Source organism: Hyla sarda, chromosome 8 (genome assembly GCF_029499605.1).
Source record: "Hyla sarda isolate aHylSar1 chromosome 8, aHylSar1.hap1, whole genome shotgun sequence".
Classification (NCBI taxonomy): domain Eukaryota; kingdom Metazoa; phylum Chordata; class Amphibia; order Anura; family Hylidae; genus Hyla; species Hyla sarda.
Window position 1 is genome coordinate 107,865,522 of NC_079196.1, and position 22,407 is coordinate 107,887,928.

General features: G+C 43.4%; 2 protein-coding genes across 7 annotated transcripts in view; one reads left to right on the forward strand and one right to left on the reverse strand.

Annotated features, from left to right (window-relative positions):
• MDH1B (malate dehydrogenase 1B) overlaps nucleotides 1-22,407 on the reverse strand; it is a 59,326-nt gene that overhangs the window by 35,158 nt on the left and 1,761 nt on the right. Inside the window, exons 1-3 of one of the 3 annotated variants that reach the window (XM_056533624.1) lie at nucleotides 6,997-7,108; nucleotides 6,721-6,857; nucleotides 1,252-1,364 (exon numbers count right to left, since the gene is read on the reverse strand). In XM_056533624.1, coding sequence (XP_056389599.1) covers nucleotides 1,252-1,364; nucleotides 6,721-6,742 — 135 coding nt within the window. In that variant the 5' untranslated portion in view covers nucleotides 6,743-6,857; nucleotides 6,997-7,108. Of the gene's footprint in view, nucleotides 1-1,251; nucleotides 1,365-6,720; nucleotides 6,858-6,996; nucleotides 7,109-22,407 lie in introns of those variants that run through there. The other 2 variants (XM_056533626.1, XM_056533623.1) reach the window with 2 other exon arrangements.
• FASTKD2 (FAST kinase domains 2) overlaps nucleotides 6,757-22,407 on the forward strand; it is a 45,810-nt gene continuing 30,159 nt past the window's right edge. The window contains exons 1-3 of one of the 4 annotated variants that reach the window (XM_056533619.1): nucleotides 6,757-7,103; nucleotides 14,381-15,100; nucleotides 19,154-19,257. In XM_056533619.1, coding sequence (XP_056389594.1) covers nucleotides 14,447-15,100; nucleotides 19,154-19,257 — 758 coding nt within the window. In that variant the 5' untranslated portion in view covers nucleotides 6,757-7,103; nucleotides 14,381-14,446. Of the gene's footprint in view, nucleotides 7,104-7,123; nucleotides 7,351-7,386; nucleotides 7,716-9,601; nucleotides 10,070-14,380; nucleotides 15,101-19,153; nucleotides 19,258-22,407 lie in introns of those variants that run through there. The other 3 variants (XM_056533620.1, XM_056533622.1, XM_056533621.1) reach the window with 3 other exon arrangements.

Consider the following 22,407-nt stretch of genomic DNA (forward strand, 5'->3'; position numbering starts at 1 on the left):
ATCAGCAGCCAGGACCCAGGGTTAATGCCGGGCACCGCCGATCGGGCTGATGCCCGGCATTAACCCTTTAGACACCGCGATCAAAGTTGATCGCGGCATATAAAGTGAAAATAAAACTATCCTGGCAGCTCAGCAGAGCTGATCGGGACTATCACAACAGAATCGCGATGTCGCGATCAGCTTACTAGACGACAGGAGGGTCCTCACCTGCCTCCTGGTTGTCCGATCGGCGATCTACTGCTCCCAGCCTGCTCAGCAGGCTGGAGCAGCAGAGCACCAATAACACTGATCAATGCTATGCTATGCCATGCCATAGCATTGATCAGTGTATGCAATCGAAAGAAAAAAAGTAAAAAGTGTTTAAAGAAAGAAAGATAATACATGTGAATACACCCCCACCCCCCCCTAATAAAAGTTTGAATACCCCCCTTTTTCAATTTTTTAAAATAAAATAATGTAATAAAAATAATGTAATAAAAAAATCATATGTAGTACCATCGCGTGCGTAAATGTCCGAACTATTAAAATATAAAGGTTTGCTAAACAGCACGGTCGATAAAAAATATCAAAGCCCAAAATTGTGAATCTTTGATCACTTTATATACCATAAAAATATTAATAAAAAGCGATCAGAAAGTCCCATCAAAATAAAAATGGTACCGAGCCCTGATACCGCCCCATACGCGGAAAAATATAAAAATTATAGGGGTCAGAATATGACAATTTTAAACATAATAATTTTGGTGCATGTAGTTATAATGTTTTTAAAGTAGTAAAATAAATAAAACCTACATAAATTGGGTATCCTTGTAACCATATGCACCTACAGAATAAAGATAATGTGTAATTTTTACCAAACAGTGCACTGCGTAGAAACAGAAGACCTAAAAATTTGCTAAATGGCGTTTTTTTTTCATTTCACCCCACAAATAATTTTTTTTTTGTTTCGCCGCAGATTATGTTATACATTAAGTAATGTCATTATAAAGTACAATTGATGATGCAAAAAAACAAGCCCTTATTTGGGTCTGTAGGTGCAAAATTGAACGTGCTATGATTTTTTGAAGGTGAGGAGGAAAAACCGAAAGTGCAAAAACGAAAAATTGTTTTGAGTCCTTAAGGTGAAAATGGGCTGAGTCCTTAAGGGGTTAAAACTGTAATGTACCAAAATATGAAAAAATTCAGGGGGGGGGGTTGAATACTTTTGCAAGGCACTGTATATCAATTTGGAATAAAACTTAGTACTGATACCTCCCAGTCATCAGGATGTTGAGTAATTCTGTGTATTCGGAAGTTTGGCAGGTTCTTCTGAAGGTAATTTGCTAGCAGTTCTGCTTTGGCATAGTAGGGACAGTCTGCCCTTCCTGCATGAAAATACATTACATTGTAGAGTCTACATTAGTGGAGAAATAATGCAAGAGGGAAGTAACAAGTTCATGCTGTTAAAGGGGTTCTCCGGTGCTTAGACATCTTATCCCCTATCCAAAGGATAGGGGATAAGATGCCTGATCGCGGGAGTCCCGCCGCTGGGGACCCCAGTGATCTTGCACGCGGCACCCTGTTTGTAATCAGTTCCCGGAGCGTGTTCGCTCAGGGTCTAATTACCGACGACCACAAGGCCAGCGGCGTGTGACGTCACGCCTCCACCCCCGTGTGACGTCACGCTCCGCCCCTCAATGCAAGCCTACGAGAGGGGGCGTGGCAGCTATCACGCCCCCTCCCGTAGGCTTGCATTGAGGGGCGGAGGCGTGATGTCACACGCCGCTGGCCTTGTGGTCGTCGGTAATCAGACCCTGAGCGAACACGCTCCGGGGACTGATTACAAACGGGGTGCCGCGTGCAAGATCACGGAGGTCCCCAGCGGCGGGACTCCCGCGATCAGGCATCTTATCCCCTATCCTTTGGATAGGGGATAAGATGTCTAAGCACCGGAGAACCCCTTTAAAGAACAGGTGCTAATGTGGAATAACAGCAGGTGTAAATATGTAGAAGCCCAGACATTCACTAGAAGTAATTAGCTTTAGGTGATAGCGTCAACCAGGAGTATATGAGTGATGATTCATATAATTCAACATGTATGAAAATAGAGTGAGATTAATTGAATATATATATATATATATATATATATATATATATATATATTATGGTTCAGATAAATAAGGTACATGCCTTTAGCTAATCAAAAGAGACAAAGTCTATTACTGTGTTAGTCAAAATACTTTTAGTTTCTGTTAAAGTAAAAAAAAAAATGTAGTTTCTTCACCACCCTCACTGATGATCGTGAATGGACGCAAGGCTGCCACGAGGATTTCATTTGAGTGTATTACACTCCGATACGCGCTGTACAGTGTCGTGCCTGTAGCACAACAATAAGAGGTGAGTGTGCTCTCTCCCCATCCTTTGCTTTACACGAGCAACCTGAGGTTCCTCTATCTACTCAAATTTATACTGGGAATAACTGCACTTAGATAGCGCCTGCATTTTTCAGTTGTTTTCCCTACATATGCTCATAAGTAATTAAGTGTTATACAGTAATGGACATGTTTACCAAGGATCTGTGCTTGTATTGGGGGTAAATGGCCTTTTCCTGTGTCCCCCTTCACGCTGCTGGCTTGTTTTTGGGAACTGACTACTTCCGGTTTCCACTGCCTCCCTCAGATCCCAATCCTTAGGATTCTTTGTTTCAAGGTGGGAGGTGACTTACTTCCCTTACACACATTGGCCGCCCCACCCATTGCAGCACAGCCACCCTCCCTTTGATCACATGACTTGCCCAATATCACCTGACACACAAGCTGTGGATATGTGTGATGAAGACACGCACATGTGCGCTGGCAACGTCAGGGGGCTGGCTTCACATACGAGCCAGAGGAGGCAGCCAAGCCCCCTTTCAGCACCTGACTTGTGATGTATCATCTCGGGCCGCACAGCAAGCTGGGAAAGGTCCGAGACAACACTCTTTGTTGGCTGCAAACATTTATTTTTTAGGAAAAATAAAGACAAAGAAATCTAATACCAGCCACCAAACACAGGCAAGCAAAGTATATTAGTAACTAGACTAAGTTTTCTGCTCCTGTCTTACATTCAAAGAACCAAATATCCCAGAATACTCCTTTAAAAAAATAGTAATATAGTAATGTAAAATAGTAAGCTTTGGAGACAACTTAGGTCTTGTATATCATGACTGATAAACAGACCTAAATTGGCTCGAAACCTTACTTTCAGCAAGTCACGTTTACCGTTCTATAGAATATGTTTGTTTCATTGGTCTACCTGGTTTTGCTTACAAACCAGTTTCTCAATGCTAAGGAAAAGAAAGTGTTTGCTCATGTTGAATGAGTAGATTTAGGATTTAGGACACAGCACCTCGGGCCATCTAGAAAGCCTCATCTCTACTCACTGTTATAATTTTCAGTAAATTCTAAAGGAAATATACTTCAGCCATAGAAACATCTTTTCAGTTCTGCTCAAAGGCATTTACATCAACTCCATAGCACAACTCCATAATCCTTGCATTTAGCCACCCTATACATGAATACATACATACACTGGGAACTAGGGCTGAACAATATGTGGCAAAAGCAATCGAATCGCGAATTTTGCTTTTTGCAATATAGCGATACGGCCCCCCGGGAAAACTTGCAATTATCTGATCGGGCCGGCTACCGTGTGCTGCTGCAGGCGGGGGCCGGCCAGAGAAGGTAAAAACAAAATTTATATACTAAAAGTCAGTGTTTCCCAACCAGGGTGCCTCCAGTTGTTGCAAAACTAAGGCTAGGTTCACACAGCGGAATCTACGGTCAGAAAATTTCCGTGGGGGGAGAATGTGGAGGGGGGGGGGGGTGAAGAAATGGAGGAGATTGAAATAGGCAGTGGGCATAAAATAAAATAGGTGGATGGATGTGAAATGAGGGGGGGGGGATTTCACCATTTATTATATCGCATCGCATATCAAAATCACAATATTATAATCGCAATCGCACATTTTCCCGATTTAGTGCAGCCCTACTGGGAACCTACATATTGTTCTTTTCTTGATTTATGAGAATAAAAATGATGAATGCCCATTTCCGGATCACTGCCCCCCCCCCCCCCCAACAATGGTACCCAGCCGAAATGTTGCTCATGCAACCATCTTCAACTTGGGCTGATGTCCCACACAGGAGGAAATGTCTATCGTTGACCAGGCATGTTTGGAGCTGTAAACGGAGGAATTACAGAACTGACTCCATAACCCTAGGACACCCACAGACTCCCCTGGGGACTCAAAGTAGCTGATTTACAAACTGCATGCTCCATAATCAAAGTACAATATTCTTTTTAAATGGCACGGGGGGCACTCTTGTTATTGAGGGGGTCCGGCCACTATTTGAGAATGTACTTGTAAGCTGGCTTCACATAGCCCAGTATTTAGCATCAGTATTTGTAGGTTTAAATCAGAAATGTAACCCAAAAAGATTTTTTTTAAAACACCATGGAAAGATGGGTAACTTTTCTGTGTTTTGGATTACAAATATTCAAGCAAAATACTAAGCCAAATCTTGCCGTGTGAAACCAGGCGCCTTTACACAAACGTATGGAAAAAAGCCCGTAATACGGACCTGTAATACAAATGTGGAATGAAGTACAATCAGTATATCCTTAGTATATTGCACAGTAATAACTGATGGGCTGCCCTCTAGACTAGTGTTCAGCACGAATATTCGTATTGCGAATTGTTATCGCAAACATCGGCACTTCACGATTTTGCGAAGATTTAGAATATAGTGCTATATATTCTTAATAACGAATATTCCTGGTTTTTTTCACATGCTAATTTTTATGCAAATGTTTTATGCAAATTGCCCATGCGAATTTTCACATGAAAAAATAGCAAATGAACATAGCGAATATGCGAATTTCACGAACATAGGACGAATAATCGTCAATATATTCGCGAAATATCGCGAATTCGAATATGGCCCGTGCTGCTCATCACTACTCTAAACCAGTGTGTTCCAAAGTGTGTCTCCAGCTGTAGCAAAACTACAACTCCCAGTTGCTGGGAGTTGTAGTTTTGCAACAGTTGGAGACACACTGCTTGGCAAACACTGCTCTAGACATGCTGCATTTATTAAAATATGTGCATATTTCATAAGGCCATGTAAATAGCTCCATAGATTAACATTGGTGGTCTAATATACAAAACAAAGTAGGAAATTATGGTTAAAAAAAAAAAAAGTACATAGGTCTAAATTTTTATTACTATTGTTGTCGCTGCGGTAACCTGACTGCAAAATATATGCACAGTCAGATACTATATGCCATCCGTCTATTGCTATGCTACAAGTAAGGCTGGGTTCACATCACATTTTGTCCCATACGGGACCGCATACGGCAGGGGCAGCTGAAAACTTGCGCTCCCGTATGCCTTCGTATGCGGTCCCGTATGTAATTCATTTCGATGAGCCGACCGGAATGAAACGCTGACTCCCGTCGGCTCATTTTTGCCCCGTATGCGGTTTTCCCACCGCACCTAAAATCATGGTCGACTACGATTTTAGGTCCGGAGGGAAACCGCATACGGGGCAAAAATTAGCCGACCGGAGTCAGCGTTTCACTCCGGTCAGCTCATTGAAATGAATTACATACGGGACCGCAGACGGGAGCACAAGTTTTCAGCTCCCCCCGCCGTATGCGGTCCCGTATGGGACAAAACGTGATGTGAACCCAGCCTTAGTCGGTTTCCGACTTTGCTTGAATGTCCTTGCTACCAGATATGTGCTTAGCATAACTTGCATTGTTGTTATATGTGTTCATTTTCTTAATAAAGAAAAATTGTCAAAAAAAAATAAAAATAAATATAAAATATATATATATATATATATATATATATATATACATGCACAGTCAGAGGCATAAGACTGGGTTCACTTTGCCTTTGTGCTCCGACCCTTTCTGACTTTTTTTTTTTTGGCGCCCATTTTGGTGCCCAATGGACCCACAACTGACACCACTGGGTTCCAGCGGTGGGTCCATCAGGAATCCAGTATTTTATCGGATTTAGCAGGGGAAAAAAATAGGGCATGCACTGTATATATATACGCCTGTTGTTCAGACAGTCTGGCCGATGGAGCTCCATATGCCGCAGCACGACAGCAATGTAAATGAGCCCTAACGCTTAGGTCCTGGAAACCGATGCAAATGTTGCCACAATGAAAAGTACAGTTGCCAAGGCAACCATACCACGTGCAGAGAAGCTCTGTGCACTTGTCTCATCAAAAAAGGTCTCGTGTACGAAACTTCCCTAGGCATGATACGGTTGCCTCGGCAACTGTACCTCCCTGCACGGCCTGTATATCCTCGCGTGCGGGCTCACAACTTTATTTTTACGCTTTAATGGCGTGAAGGTAGTCAGCTGGTGAAGACCTATGTACATTTACTTGGACTATTTGGGACACACACCCTCATAATTTGTGAGCGCTCTATTCAGATGGCATTACACTGGATACAACTGTCTCCCCCAACCTGCAAAACTACAACTCCCATCATGGAGAGACGAGACACAGGTTGGAGGGTCACGGATACAGAGGCAGGTGTATAGCGCACCCTGGTGGCCAAGCTGTGCTAAAGCCCTCTGCCCTCTTCCAAGCACCAACATTTCGTTTATAATTAACAACCCTTCCCAGTACTCAAGCAATGCCAGCTCGCACCCCCACCAACAACCAACACTCGTTTTACCTGCGAGGACGAACTTAGCCATAACAGCCTCCTCACACGCGCACAGGAAACCCCCAAATGTGTTGCCAGGCAACGGTAAACAGGAGGCGTGGTCGCCTGGTGACGTCACCTCGCCCTCTCCGTTCTCTGCTTTTGTCCTAAAAAGTTCCACAACTCAGTTATTGATTATCAGGCACTGTAGGAAGCACCGGCGCCATAGCCCACCGTCTTGTCACATACGGCTCTATTTTATACATGTAAAGAGAAATGAATAGATTTAAAACGCCATGCTAATACTTTTGGCTGTTGTGAGAGACCGTAGTATTGGGCGTGGCTTACGTGACGTCATTCAATGGCGCAGTCCTGGTTGGAAGCGTGAAATGACAACCGGGTGGCTAGTGAAGGTGAGTGCCCGGTGCTGCTTATCACGTGGCGGCTGAAGGGCAGGATGATACCGGCCGGGTTTACAGCTGTGCCCGCCCTACGGGACACACTGGATAATCTGACCGCTGTTGTGGAGAATGGACTGTGCCCTTGGACTGTATTCACACCTGTTAGATCTTATAGACTTGCGGTCTAAATAAATCTGGTTTCCAGCACGTGACTGCACTTCTCCTCTGTATAAAGGGGTATTCCAGCTCCAGTTAAAGTGTACCTGTCCTCAACAATAACTTTTTATACAATGTAGATAATACCGTTATCTGTATTTATTGGCATATTTATTGGCTTTTCCAGGAGTAAAAGCAACAAAGGTGGAAGCTTTTGTCCTCATATGCTGTCCTCAAATCCTGACCCTATGTCGGCTGAGTTGTAATAAGATGTTGTAAGCTGAAAATAAAAGGGGTGTGGCTTAAAGGGTGGGCGTGTATTTTCAAGATGGGGCATTGGGTGTGGCTTGCCAGCCAGACTGACACATTCACCAGGAGATGCAGAGCGAGGCTTGTGGAGTATGGTACTAGAAGTTCCATATACTTGTATGGAATGTGAAACAAAAACCCCATCCTTTACATAAGGGGGTAGGTTAGGCTTATCATAACTATTATATATTTTTGTTTGACATATAAGTAGCATGTGACAAAGTATTAGAGAAATATCTTCAGCCGTACGGAAGTTATGCTGGAATATACATTTCCCATAGATCTGCATTGGACTTTAAACAAAAAACCTGACCCTCGCAAATGGGGGGGGGGGTAGGTTAGGGTTAAATGAACTCCTATATTTTTAGTGGATATATAAGCAAGGTGACCAAGTATTTTTGAAATATCTCCTGCTGTTTGGAAGTTATACAATAACATATATTTTAAACTTTAAACAAAGACCATGACCCTTGCAAATAGGGGTGGGTAAGGGTTAAATCACCTATCCTATGTTTGTTGACATATAAGTAACATGTGTACAAAGTTTCATGTTAATATCTTTAGCCTTTTGGACGTGATGCTGGAACATACACACACACACACACACACACACATATACATACATACACACACACACACACACACACACACATTGGGGGAGATTTATCATTAGGTGTCTATTGTAGACACAGATCTACCCTTTTACACTCTTGCTCAAGATTTACTAAAGTTGTGCACCCCGTTGATACATTTTGTGCAAATATAGAAACCCCTCCCACTCGCTCTACCGAGCACTCCTTGTCTACCGCACACTTCACAGAGCTGTGGCATTTTCCCGCGGTACACTGCTCACATAGCTAGAAGTGCCGGAGCAGCAGTGTGTGGCGAACGAAACTCTGCACAATAGTAAAATCATAAATCTGTATAAAGTACACAGAGGGGAGATTCTCAAAGAATTTTGCACCAAAAAAAGAATCAATTTTGGCACAAAAAATATCGACCACATTTTCAAAGAGCTTTGTGCTGCGGTTTACACTGTTCACATCAGTTTTGTATAAGTGGGCGTGTCCACGTATATTGTCGACTTTACATGATCTTTTCAAAGGGGTGAGAGTCCAGTTTACATCAAAAATTTCACACCAGCTTTTTGAGTGTAGAACTCACAGAAATGGTTGTTGTTTCATTGTTTTCTTCTCATTTTAGATACGTGAATGCTGAGGACTACATCATATTCGGTAGGGATGTAAGAAAAAATCGATTCTCGCGATAATCGCGATTTTTCATTTGCCGATACAGAATCGATTCAAAATATTTTTGAATCGATTCTTTTAGGGATGTGGAATTTTTAATAAAACGCACTTTTCTTACCTGCCAACGAGCCCGCGGAGCTCCGGTACAGGTGTTGGGTCCCCGGGCTGTATTCTTCTTACTTCCTGTTAGTCCGGCACGTCACATGGAGCTTCAGCCTATCACCAGCCGCAGCGATGTCCCGCCTCCGCTGGTGATAGGCTGAAGCTCCATGTGACGTGCCGGACTAACAGGAAGTAAGAAGAATACAGCCCGGGGACCGAACACCTGTACCGGAGCTCCGGGGGCTCGTTGGCAGGTAAGATAAAGTGCGTTTTATTTTATTTTGCAGCACCGGAGTACTAGATCGCCGCTGTCAAAGCTGACAGCGGCGTCTATTGGGATCTATGAATGCTCCCAGGTGGGCGATATATCGCGATGTATCGTCACCTAGACGGTATCGCGATATATCGCGATATATCGAATCGCCACACTGGTATCGCGATTCGAATCGAATCGCCAAATTCTTGGCGATTCACACCCCTAATATTCGGTGGATTGCAGTGATGAACAGCGATTGTTTAAATGTCAATAAAAATGTTACCGAGGGCTGTGGGGGAGTGTTTTTTTTTAAACATATATATATATATATATATATATATATATTTTTTTTTTTTTTGCTGCTTGGTTGGTATCTGGCTGATACTGAAAAGATGGGGGAACTACACACTTTTTATTTATTTATTTCTAAAAAAAAAAAAAAACAAAGCATAGGGTTCCCCGTATCTCCAGTATCAACCAGATACCAACCAAGCAGCAACAGCCTGATGTTACCAGGGTGGGAGAGGACCATTGTTAACTGGCCCTCCCCAGCCTAAATAACACCAGCCTGCTACCGCCTAGGCCCAGAGCGCCATTTTTGATGCTCCGGGGCTGTTGGTACGGGCTCTTCCCGACACCCCTGTGGTGGTGGGTACCAGGGTAACAATTGGGGGTTAACGCTAAGCCCCGGCTTAGTAATGCATTCTGTCTATAAGAGAGCTTCCACTACTAAGCCTGAAAATTCAATTATAAATAACATGACACAAATAAAAAAAATGTTTTATTTTAAAATACACTCCCCCACAGCCCTCATTAACCATTTTATTGAAATAAAAAAAAAAAAGCTGGTCATCGTCATAGTCCTCCGCATTCACGTATCCGAAATGAGAAGAAAAGAAATAGGGGTTAGTACATTTTTGTTTGCGGTCTTCCCTGGGGAGAGTGCACATAAGGCAGCGTTTTCATAAACAGGGAGCTTCCAATTGTTGCTAAACTATAACTCCCATCATAGAGGCTGTACTTAACCTCTTCAGGACGCCGGGCATTTGCATACGCCCGTGGGAATTCCGGTCCCCGCCGCTAGCCGGTTGGGGACCGGGATGCCTGCTGAAATCATTCAGCAGGGATAGCAGCACATCGCCGAGATGGGTCCTGAGACCCCCCATGTTGGCGATTGCAGAAAATTGCATGGCAATTCAGACATGCGATTTTCTGCTATTCCGGGCTGATCGGGTCTCTGGTGACCCGATCACCCGGAAAATAGGGATGATCGGAGCTGTCAGTGACAGCCCCGCTCATCCTGAGGGATAGGAGCGAGGTCGCAGTGCTGCGATCTCCTATCCCCTGCTATTGGTCAGAACGGATTCTGACCAATGGCAGCGCAGGACAGTGGGTTGCCATGGCAACCCCCGTTCTGCCCACCCCAGGATGTCGGGCAGAATGGGGGGAGAAGATGCATGGGGACCGCCGATTGTCGCTGGAGACAGCGGAGATCACGGCGCAGGTAGGGAAACGACGCCGGGGTTGGGGGGGGGGGGGGCGCAAAGGAAGGGGGCAGTAAGCGATATTTACTGCTGCCCTTCCTAGTGGGTGCCAAACTGCAACTCCCAGTCTGGGCATGCTGGGAGTTGTAGTTTTGCAACATCTGGAGGGTCACAGTTTGGAGACCACTATTACAGTGGTGCCCAAACGGTAGCCCTCCAGATGTTGCCAAACTACAATTCTCAGCATGCCTAGACTGCCCAGGCATGCTGGGAGTTGTAGTTCTGTAACATCTGTACCTTCAGATTTTGCAATTTTCATGAAATTTTTGAAAATTGCTGCTCTACTTTGAAGCCCTCTCATTTTTTCAAAAAGTAAAAATATGTCCATTTTATGATGCCAACATAAAGTGGACATAATTTGTATTTGTGAATCAATATAAAATGTATTTGGAATATCCATTTTCCTTACAAGCAGAGAGCTTCAAAGTTAGAAAAATTCAAAATTTTCATGAAATTTTTGGATTTTTCACCAAAAAAGGATGCAAGTAACGCCGAAAATTTACCATCAAAATAAAGTAGTATATGTCATGAAAAAACATTCTCAGAATCAGAATATTCGGTAAAAGTTTGAGTTATTAATGCGTAAAGCGACAGGGGTCAGAATTGCGAAAAAGGGCTGCGTCCTTAAGGGGTTAAGCAACAGCTGGAGTCTCCCTGTTTGGGAACACACTGCCAGAAATGCTCTGTTCCCATTATGCAAAACTGAGTCAGGACTGGACAGTGTAGCCCCGCCCCCTAATGATGTCATCATTGGGGCGGAGCAGTGAATGCCTCAGGAGTCAGACGCCCTTTCGATCTGTCCCTCTGACCTTGGACTACTACTCCCATCATGGGACAGTCTGTCCCATGATGGGAGTTGTTGTAGTACCGCAGCGCTGAAGGATGGCACTTGCACATGCCCCAGCTCCAGGACTTTTAGGACTACTACTCCCATCATGTACAGACTCCATCCAGGGTGGTATGATGGTCTGACGTCCACAGGTGGGGGTTGTGCTTACAGCCCAACACCGTGCAGGATGTTTGGCATTTGCCAGAGAACGCCAAGATTGGCAAATTCACCACTGGCGCCCTGTGCTCTTCACAGATGAAAGCAGGTTCACACTGACTTATAGGTTACCCTTGGGCAACCCCAAAAAAATAACTGTTTTCTCATACACCCTAATTTAAAAGTGCAATCTTTATTGTAATTTTCCGCACATTAGACTAAGTTTAAAATTATCATCCGCTCCATTGTCCTGATTTGGATTCAATATATTGACCAGCTGGTCTATTATTGTGAACTTATGAAACAGTGCAAGGTGCCTGCAGTAACAACTGCACTATTGAAGTATTCAGGACAGGCCGTCTGTGTTAAAACTTGAGGCCCCCCCTCAACATGTTTCACTACCGAAGTAGCGTTGTCAAGAGGCAATTGGGAGGTAATTGTGAGTGCTCAATTACCTCTTGACAACGCTACTTCGGTTGCAGTCTACAGGAGGGCCCTGCTATCTACAAGGTCGGGGGCTGCGGTCTAAAGGGGGGTCCTGCGGTCTAAAGGAAGACCCTGCTGTCTAAATGAGGTGCTGCTGTCTAAAAGAAGGGACCTGCTGTCTAAAGAAGGGCAATGTGGTCTAAAGGGGGGGCCCTGCTGTCTAAAGGGGTCTGTAAAAGCAATGGTCTGCAGTCTGCACATACACATGTGTATAGGAGTGCTATATAAAACATTTTTTTATGTACCGCTCCCCCAATAAAAATTAGGTCACTTTCCTATTGCTATACAAAAAAAGTAAAATAATTTTTTCTTTTACATATTTGATACTACCGCATGGCTAACTGTCTGAACTATGCGGCAATATCAAATTTACGCTGGTTTCTGTACAGGATCATTAATAATGATCCTGTACAGCAACTGGTGTAAACGTAAAAAAAAAAAAAAAAGAATTAATAAAATTGCTGCTGTTTGGTCACATCACATGCTAGGAACTTTTATTATGGCCATTGTACATAGTTTTTCAAGTAGAATCAGCTGAACCCCCTTTTTTTGGCATTTTGAATTTTTTTTCCGATTAATCGATAAAATAATCGACAACTAATTGATTATTAAAATACTCGTTAGCTGCAGCACTATTGCGGACATGGAGAAAGGAATGTCCGTTCAGGAAAGATCTGGCATGGAAATTCCACTGTATGCACTGAGCAGCAGAGTCACATTGAATTAAACGTGACTCTGCTGCAGCGGAATCTCCATCCCAATTTCCTGTCTGGAATTCGGATTAAATTTCTATCGTGTGAACCGAGCCTACGATTCTGGCCTAATAACCGCATGGATGATCCTCCTTTTGAACTTAGCCTAACAGAGTTGAGGGCTAACTTAGAATGCTTAAAAAAAAATATTATAAACATTAAAGAATAAATAGAGAAATACTTTAAGAAAAACATGGTTTGGAGAAGTTACATTTATTGTACAAATATCAGAACCTAAGAAAGAAAGCAAGTGTAACCAGCCGACACCTCACTGAAGACATACGAGATGTTCGCTTTATAGTTTTCTTTCTGTGTGATCATAAATGTGCGAGTTTTGATAAATTTGTTTCAGGCTCTGTGACTTTTATGCGACTTTTCTCATCTAAAGTGCTGTGTAGACAATAATGTCCATTCACAAGATTTACTAAATGCTGTGCGACGTTTGATAAATTGCACGGACAATAGACACGTGCTCAGAGACTTTTCTCGTCTAAAGTACTTCGGAGAATGGACAATGATAGTAAATCTCCCTCATTGAGTTTCATATATATATATATATATATATATATATATATATATATATATACAGTGACCCCCCCGACCTACGATATTTTCAACATGCGATGGCCTCTCAGAGGCCATCGCATGTTGAAGGCAGCATCAACATACGATGCTTTTGTATGTCGGGGCCATCGCATAAACAGCTATCCGGCAGCGCAGACTGCTTCAGCTGCCACCGGATAGCCGTTTACGGTGCCCCGTGTGGTACGGTGACGATCACTTACCTGTCCTCGGGGCTCCAGCGCGTCCTCTTCGGGATCCCCTGCATCGTCGGTGCTCTCCATCGTCGTCATCACGTCGCTGCGCACGCCGTCCCGTCATCCAACAGGAGCAGCATGCGTAGCGACTTGTGATGGCGGCGACGGAGAGCGAGGATGCCGGGGAAGCAGAGGCCTTGCCGGAGAGTCGGGGACACCCCGGGGACGCGGCGACAGTGATGGAAGGCGACATCCAGGGCAGCGGTGACGAGCGGTGATGGTCCGGAGCGGCGGGGACACGTGAGTATAACTTCCTATACCAGTGGTCTTCAACCTGTGGACCTCCAGCCAACGGCTGTCCGGGCATGCTGGGTGTTGTAGTTTTGCAACATCTGGAGGTCCGCAGGTTGTAGACCACTGTCCTATACTTTACATTGTACGGATCCCTCAACATACGATGGTTTCAACAAACGATGGTCCGTTTGGAACGGATTACCATCGTATGTTGAGGGACCACTGTGTATGTATGTATGTATATATATATATATATATATATATATATATATATATATATATATATAGTGTGTGTGTGTGTATATAGATAGATAGATTAGTAATGACAAAATAATTGACCAACTAATAGATTATTAGATACATAAAATACCTTTAACCTCTTTGTTCATTTTTACAGCCATCGCCAAGAGGGGAAAGAATCCTGTTGAAGAACATTGCCGGATTTCTTTAAAGGACCGACAAGATGCATAACAATTCTCTGCCCTATTTACTACGCACAACACGGATTTTACAGTCCTGCCATTGTTTGTTAGGAGTAAGGATAACATCTCTTCTGAGGAACTGTAGTTCAAGATCTGGACTTACATTACTTCATGAGGTCAAACCTTGTTCTCCTGCATCCATTGCAACATCTATTCCCATTAGGTTTTTTTGCTCTAAAAGTGCAGAAGAAAAAACTGCAATGTCTGTAAACAGTGATTCTAGCGGTTCCCATTCGAACCATGTCCATGCTCTCAATGATGAGCATAGCCAGAATACAGATCAAGGCCATATTCTGGATAGAGAGAAGACTAAGCCCCAGTCTAACAGCACAAGACCAAAGAAATTATCTGGTGTAGAATTGCTGGATGCCTTCACCAGTGATTCACAGAGTTTGCATGAACTTTATTGTCGTATTGTGGATCTATGGGATATCTTGGCTAATAACAAGAAATTGAAACCTTCTGACATGCAGCTTATGTCTGAGCACCCTAATTTCTATAACTTATGCTATGAAGTTATGAAGTCAGCACCCTCTATGTCAAACAGGTTCTTGGTTTGCAGTCTCCATGTCTTTCTGAGTCTGAAGGTAAATCAGAATACAAGGCTTATCCAGACTCTTCTAAATGTTATCCAGGTGAGGACAACTGATCACCATGATATGATTCCTCTTACACCTTACGTGTTAAATGTTTCAGTTCCATGTTGTTTTTTTTTCATTTGAAAAATTGTTTTTATGATCAACACTTTGTAAAGGACTCTTGTTAGGTCATGCTGTTGATGTTACCATTTGCTATTTTTTTATATGATTATTTTCAATAATGTTGGACAATACAGATCAATACAATGCATTCGGGAAAGATCAATTTCCACATGTGAGAGAAGAGAACGGGAAGAGGGGAAGAGAAGTAAGTTGCTGCCAGACACCTCTTTTGGAAGCCTTTTTCCTCTGAGAGCAAAATGATAGGAGATATTGAAATGCTGCTGTCTAATACTTCTCTTCCCTGATATCTCTGCTGTGAGAAGAGAGACAGGAGGCCTCTATACACATTAAATGGTCTTCAGTCTGGTTAAAATTGGTTTGTCTGGTTGGCTTTAAAATTACAAAAGTACAAAAAAATACCTCAGTGATCACCTTGTAGCCAAATAAAGTACACTTTCCCTTTTTAGCACAGAGTCTGATAACCGGGGACTCACGATAGCTGCAGGAAGCAGAAGATCGTAAGTGCTGGGCCCCCTCTTCACTAAACAGGCTGCTGAGGACCACAGATGCATATATACATAGTCATAAGTGAACTTTAGAAATGGGCTGAGCAACTTATCGACCAATCGATTATGAAAATAGTTGACAACTATTTTCATAATGGATTAGTTGCCGATTAATCGATTAGTTGTTTCAGCCTTATTGCATACCAAATAGTCCATCATATAGTGAAGAGAGAAATTAAAGCATGAATCTATTCTCTCTTTGTAAGGGTGTGCTTTGTGTTAAATTGAAGTCCTGACTACCCCACTGGTTCCGTGCACTTTCCATCCAACAAATTTTCTCTTCATGCAATCAACAGTAGTTATACAATGTTAGTAATGTATCCATAATGTTGCATCAACTTCCATAGATCATAATATTAGTACTGTGATGATTTAGAGCACACTATAGGCAAATATATGTGTGTGTAATTGTTTTTGCGGCTCATGGTTCCAGTCACACGGTCCATTACGACCATGTGAATGAAACCATCAACTGCAATAATGCAAGTTTGATGCAACAAAAACACAAGTTTTATATAGTTGCATAGAGTGCTCACAGTACTAATGTTATGAATGGAAGTTGACGGAACATTTTGGATAAGTTACTTACATTGTTGGGATAAGATGAACCTGACTAACCTATTATTTATGCATTGCTTCTGATGGCTCTGTCAGTTTGATTAACCACTAATGTGCTGTGTAAAAGGAATTAACAGTTAGTATGGTTACAAACTCCACAACCATATGGAAGAGTAATATGTCTTTGGAGCATTCTGATGTCTTTGGAGGACTCAGGTCTTGGATGGAAACGGCATTTGCATAATCAAGTAAGGCCTTGTTGACATAAGTGTCGAGCTCCCTTCAAGGAACACCGATTGCAGATTCCATTCCAATGACTGGAGTTGAGCAGAGAAAAAAATACTGCATGTCAGATTTTTTTTTTTTTTTTGCCCGCTCAACTCCTAGAAAACAATGGACAACAGACAAAAACCAGAAGGACCCCATTTAAAGTCAATGGGACCCATTGATGTCCAATGTGGATCGTCTAACTATGAACGAGTTCCAATGCAGGTGTGAACTAAGCCTTAGAGCAGAAGCTCTTGTTGGCTAATACTAATAACGCAGGATATTATAAATGCATACCTTGATTACAAAGATTGCGTATCATATATATCCAATATTAAATATTGTGGAGTCAATCAGAGTCACTATATGCACTCAGACTGTAAATGACTATAAATGTATCTACATGAATAAGGAATTGTCTGCAAGGAGAATTATAATCTTAAAATGACAGTGTACTTTTTGGCCTCAAGGTGATGGCTGAGGTATTGTTTGCACTTTTTATTGGTTTTAATATAAATAAAAGTTATGTTTTTAAATCTTTTTCTATAGTCAGTTACACTTATTGGTAATAATAGGGAGGATCTAACAATAAGAAATAATCAATGTTCACTACCTTCTTTAGCTAATTCATTGACTGTATCCTCTCTGTGCTGCAGAGTATATCTTAGCTGTCAGGACTTAAATGGGCACTGTCAGATTCAAAAACTTTTTATATGTTGTACATCTTGGCAAAACATTCACATTTCTAATATACTTTTTTTTTTTTTTTTTTATAGAAATCATGGCTTTGTCCAAGCTAAAGCACAGGCATGGACAAAGTCCAGTAAGTGAGGGTGGGCTAGCACTCGTCTGTTCTGATAGGACTCCTCTGTGCTCTCTCCTGTCTGATAGCACTCCTCTGTGCTCTCTTCTGTCTGATAGGACTCCTCTGTGCTCTCTCCTGTCTGATAGGACTCCTCTGTGCTCTCTCCTGTCTGATAGGACTCCTCTGTCCTCTCTACTGTCTGATAGCACTCCTCTGTGCTCTCTCCTGTCTGATAGGACTCCTCTGTACTCGCTCCTGTCTGATAGGACTCCTCTGTGCTCTCTCCTGTCTGATAGCACTCCTCTGTGCTCTCTCCTGTCTGATAGCACCCTCTGTGCTCTCTCCTGTCTTATACAACCCCTCTGCGCTCTCTCCTGTCTGATAGCACTCCTCTGTGCTCTCTCCTGTCTGATAGGACTACTCTGTGCTCTCTCCTGTCTGATAGGACTCCTCTGTGCTCTCTCCTGTCTGATAGCACCCTCTGTGCTCTCTCCTGTCTTATACAACCCCTCTGCGCTCTCTCCTGTCTGATAGCACTCCTCTGTGCTCTCTCCTGTCTGATAGGACTCCTCTGTGCTCTCTCCTGTCTGATAGCACTCCTTTGTGCTCTCTCCTGTCTGATAGCACTCCTCTGTGCTCTCTCCTGTCTGATAGGACTCCTCTGTACTCGCTCCTGTCTGATAGGACTCCTCTGTGCTCTCTCCTGTCTGATAGCACTCCTCTGTGCTCTCTCCTGTCTGATAGCACCCTCTGTGCTCTCTCCTGTCTTATACAACCCCTCTGCGCTCTCTCCTGTCTGATAGCACTCCTCTGTGCTCTCTCCTGTCTGATAGGACTCCTCTGTGCTCTCTCCTGTCTGATAGGACTCCTCTGTGCTCTCTCCTGTCTGATAGGACTCCTCTGTGCTCTCTCCTGTCTGATAGCACTCCTTTGTGCTCTCTCCTGTCTGATAGCACTCCTCTGTGCTCTCTCCTGTCTGATAGCACTCATCTGTGCTCTCTCCTGTCTGATAGCACTCCTCTGTGCTCTCTCCTGTCTGATAGCACTCCTCTGTGCTCTCTCCTGTCTGATAGGACTCCTCTGTGCTCTCTCCTGTCTGATTGCACTCCTCTGTGCTCTCTCCTGTCTGATTGCACTCCTCTGTGCTCTCTCCTGTCTGAAAGCACTCCTCTGTGCTTTCTCCTGTCTGATAGTACTCCTTTGTGCTCTCTCCTGTCTAAAAGTACTCCTCTGTGCTCTCTCCTGTCTGAAAGCATTCCTCTGTGCTCTCTCCTGTCTGAAAGCATTCATCTGTGCTCTCTCCTGTCTGAAAGCACTCCTCTGTGCTCTCTCCTGTCTGATAGAACTCCTCTGTGCTCTCTCCTGTCTGATAGAACTCCTCTGTGCTCTCTCCTGTCTGAAAGTACTCCTCTGTGCTCTCTCCTGTCTGAAAGTTCTCCTCTGTGCTCTCTCCTAACTGAAAGTACTCCTCTGTGCTCTCTCCTGTCTGAATGTACTCCTCTGTGCTCTCTCCTGTCTGATAGTACTCCTCTGTGCTCTCTCCTGTCTGAAAGCACTCCTCTGTGCTCTCTCCTGTCTGATAGGACTCCTGCGCTCTCTCCTGTCTGATGCCACTCCTCTGCAGTTTTTAATTATAGGAATCATTATCCAGACAACCCCTTTTAGGCTTTATAAACTTAACAGTTGTCATTGACCCTTTTGCTAATGGTGTTTATATAAACAACCCTTTTCCTTTTTCTTTTCCCTTTTTAGTTTGTTTGTCTCATGTTCATGAATTTACGTTTTTTGCAGAAACGTCTCAGCTCATTAAAGATGGATGAAATCTCTTTATTGGCTAACTGTCTGAAATTGATGGATTGCGACAAAAATGTTGATATCATTCACTCTGGTCTTTGGTAAGTTTAACCCCTTGGGGACGGAGCCCATTATGACCCTAAGGACGGGAGCATTTTTTGCAAATCTGACCATTGTCACTTTAAGCATTAATAACTCTGGGATGCTTTTACTTATAAATTTGATTCCGAGACACTTTTTTCGTGACATATTCAACTTTATAGTAGTGGTAAATTTTCATCGATACTTGCATCATTGCTTGGTGAAAAATTCAAAAATGTGATGAAAAATTTGAAAATTTTGCATTTTTCTAACTTTGAAGCTCTCTGCTTGTAAGGAAAATAGACCCCATCTCTTCTGAATATGGAAATACCCCATGTTAGGATGTAAAATGCTCTGCTGGCGCACTACAATGCTCAGAAGAGAAGGAACACCATTGAGCTTTTGGAAAGCAAATTCGTTTGGAATGGTAGTCAGGGGCCATGTGTGTTTACAAAGCCCCCCATGGTGCCAGAACAGTGGACACCCCTCACGGAACGTGACAAGGGGTATAGTGAGCCTTAACAACCCACAGGTGTTTGACAAATTTTCATTAAATTTGGATGGGAAAATGAAGAAAAAAAAAAAGTTTTCACTAAAATGCTGGTGTTACCCTAAATTTTTCATTTTCACAAGGGAAAATAGGAAAAAAGCCCCCAAAATTTGTAACACCTTTACTAAGAAAATGCCCCATATGTGGATGTAAAGTGCTCTGCTGGTGCACTACAATGCTCAGAAAAGAAGGAGCGCCATTGGGATTTTAAAGAGAAAATTTGTCCGGAATTGAAGGCCACGTGTGTTTACAAAGCCCCCATAGTGCCAGAACAATGGACCCCCCCACATGTGACCCCATTTTGGAAACTACACCCCTCACAGAATTTAATAAGGGGTGCAGTGAGTATTTACACCCCACTGGCGTTTGACAGATGTTTGGAACAGTGGGCTGTGCAAATGAAAAATAAAATTTTTAATTTTCACGGACCACTTTTCAAAAATCTGCCAGACACCTGTGGGGTGTAAATGCTCACTGTACCCCTTATTACATTATGTGAGGGGTGTAGTTTCCAAAATGGGGTCACATGTGGGTGGGGTCCATTGTTCTGGCACTATGGGGGCTTTGTAAACACACGTGGCCTTCAATTCCGGACAAATTTTCTCTTCAAAATCCCAATGGCGCTCCTTCTTTTCTGAGCATTGTAGTGCACCAGCAGAGCACTTTACATCCACATATGGGGCATTTTCTTACTCAGAAGAAATGGGGTTACAAATTTTGGGGGCTTTTATTCCTATTTTCCCTTGTGAAAATGAAAAATTTAGGGTAACACCAGCATTTTAGTGAAAACTTTTTTTTTCAATTTCCCATCCAAATTTAATGAAAATTCGTCAAACACCTGTGGGTTGTTAAGGCTCACTATACCTCTTGTCACGTTCCGTGAGGGGTGTAGTTTCCAAAATGGGGTCACATGTGGGTATTTATGTTTTTGCGTTTATGTCAGAACCGCTGTAAATCAGCCACCCCTATGCAAATCACCAATTTAGGCCTCAAATGTACATGGTGCGCTCTCACTCCTGAGCCTTGTTGTGCTCCCGCAGAGCATTTTACGCCCACAAATGGGGTATTTCCGTACTCAGGAGAAATTGCGTTACAAATTTTGGGGATCTTTTTTTCCTTTTTACTGCTTGTGAAAATAAAAAGTATGGGGCAACACCAGCATGTTAGTGTAAAATTTTTTTTTTTTTTTACACTAACAGGCTGGTGTAGCCCCCAACTTTTCCTTTTCATAAGGGGTAAAAGGGGAAAAAGCCCCCCAAAACTTGTAGTGCAATTTCTCCCAAGTACGGAAGTACCCCATATGTGGCCCTAAACTGTTTCCTTGAAATACGACAGGGTTCTGAAGTAAGAGAACGCCATGCGCATTTGAGGACTAAATTACGGATTGCATAGGGGTGAATATAGGGGTATTCTACGCCAGTGATTCCCAAACAGGGTGCCTCCAGCTGTTGCTAAATTCCCAGCAAGCCTGGACAGTCAGTGGCTGTAAAGAAATGCTGGGAGTTGTTGTTTTGCAACAGCTGGGGGCTCCGTATTGGAAACACTGCCGTACAAAACGTTTTTCATTTTTATTTTTATTGGGGGGGGGGACAGTGTAAGGGGGTGTATATGTAGTGTTTTACCCTTTATTATGTGTTAGTGTACTGTAGTGTTTTTAGGGTACATTCGCACTGGCGCTTTACAGTGACTTTCCCGCTAGGAGTTTGACGCAGCCCAAACTTGAAGCAGTAAACTAACTGTAAACCTGCCTGTGTGAATGTACCCGCTACGTTCACCTGGTGGGGGGGGGGGGGGGGGCAAACCTCCAGCTGTTTCAAAACTACAACTCCAAGCATGTACTGACTGAGGAGTTGTACTTTTGCAACAGCTGGAGGCACACTGGTTGGTAAGCCTTCAGTTAGGTTCTGTTACCTAACTCAGTATTTTCCAACCAGTGTGCCTCCAGCTGTTGCAAAATTACTACTCCCAGCATGTACTGATCGCTGAAAGGCATGCTGGGAGATGTAGTTATGCAATAGCTGGAGGTGCACAACTACAACTCCCAGCATGCCGAGACAGCTGTTTGGACATGCTGGGATTTGCAGTTTTGCAACCTATGGAGGGCTACAGTTTATAGACCACTGCACAGTGATCTCCAAACTGTGACCCTCCAGATGTTGCAAAACTACAAATCCCATCATGCCCAGACAGCAAAGAGCTGTTTGGGCATGCTAGGAATTGTAGTTTTGCAAGATCTGGAGGGATACAGTTTAGAGACCACTGTATAGTGGTCTCAAACTGCAGTCCTCCAGCTGTTGCAAAACTACATATTCCAGCATGCCCAAACAGCTGTTTGGGTACACTGGGAGTTGTAGTTTTGCAACATCTGGAGGGCTACAGGTTAGCGACCACCCGTAGCCCTCCAGATGTTGCCGCTCGCTGCCTCCTGACAGGTAAGTGGATCTTCGGCACTGGTCCCCGTCGTTTCCCCGTCCTGCCCCGCCTATTGTGGGTGGGCAGGATGGAGAAAACGAAAGTTAAGCCCCCCCCGCCCCCCGATCTGCTATTGGTTGTCGCGTCTAGACCATCTCGACCACCTCACTCCTATCCCTTCAGGGGGATCGTAGGTGTCTTAGACAAC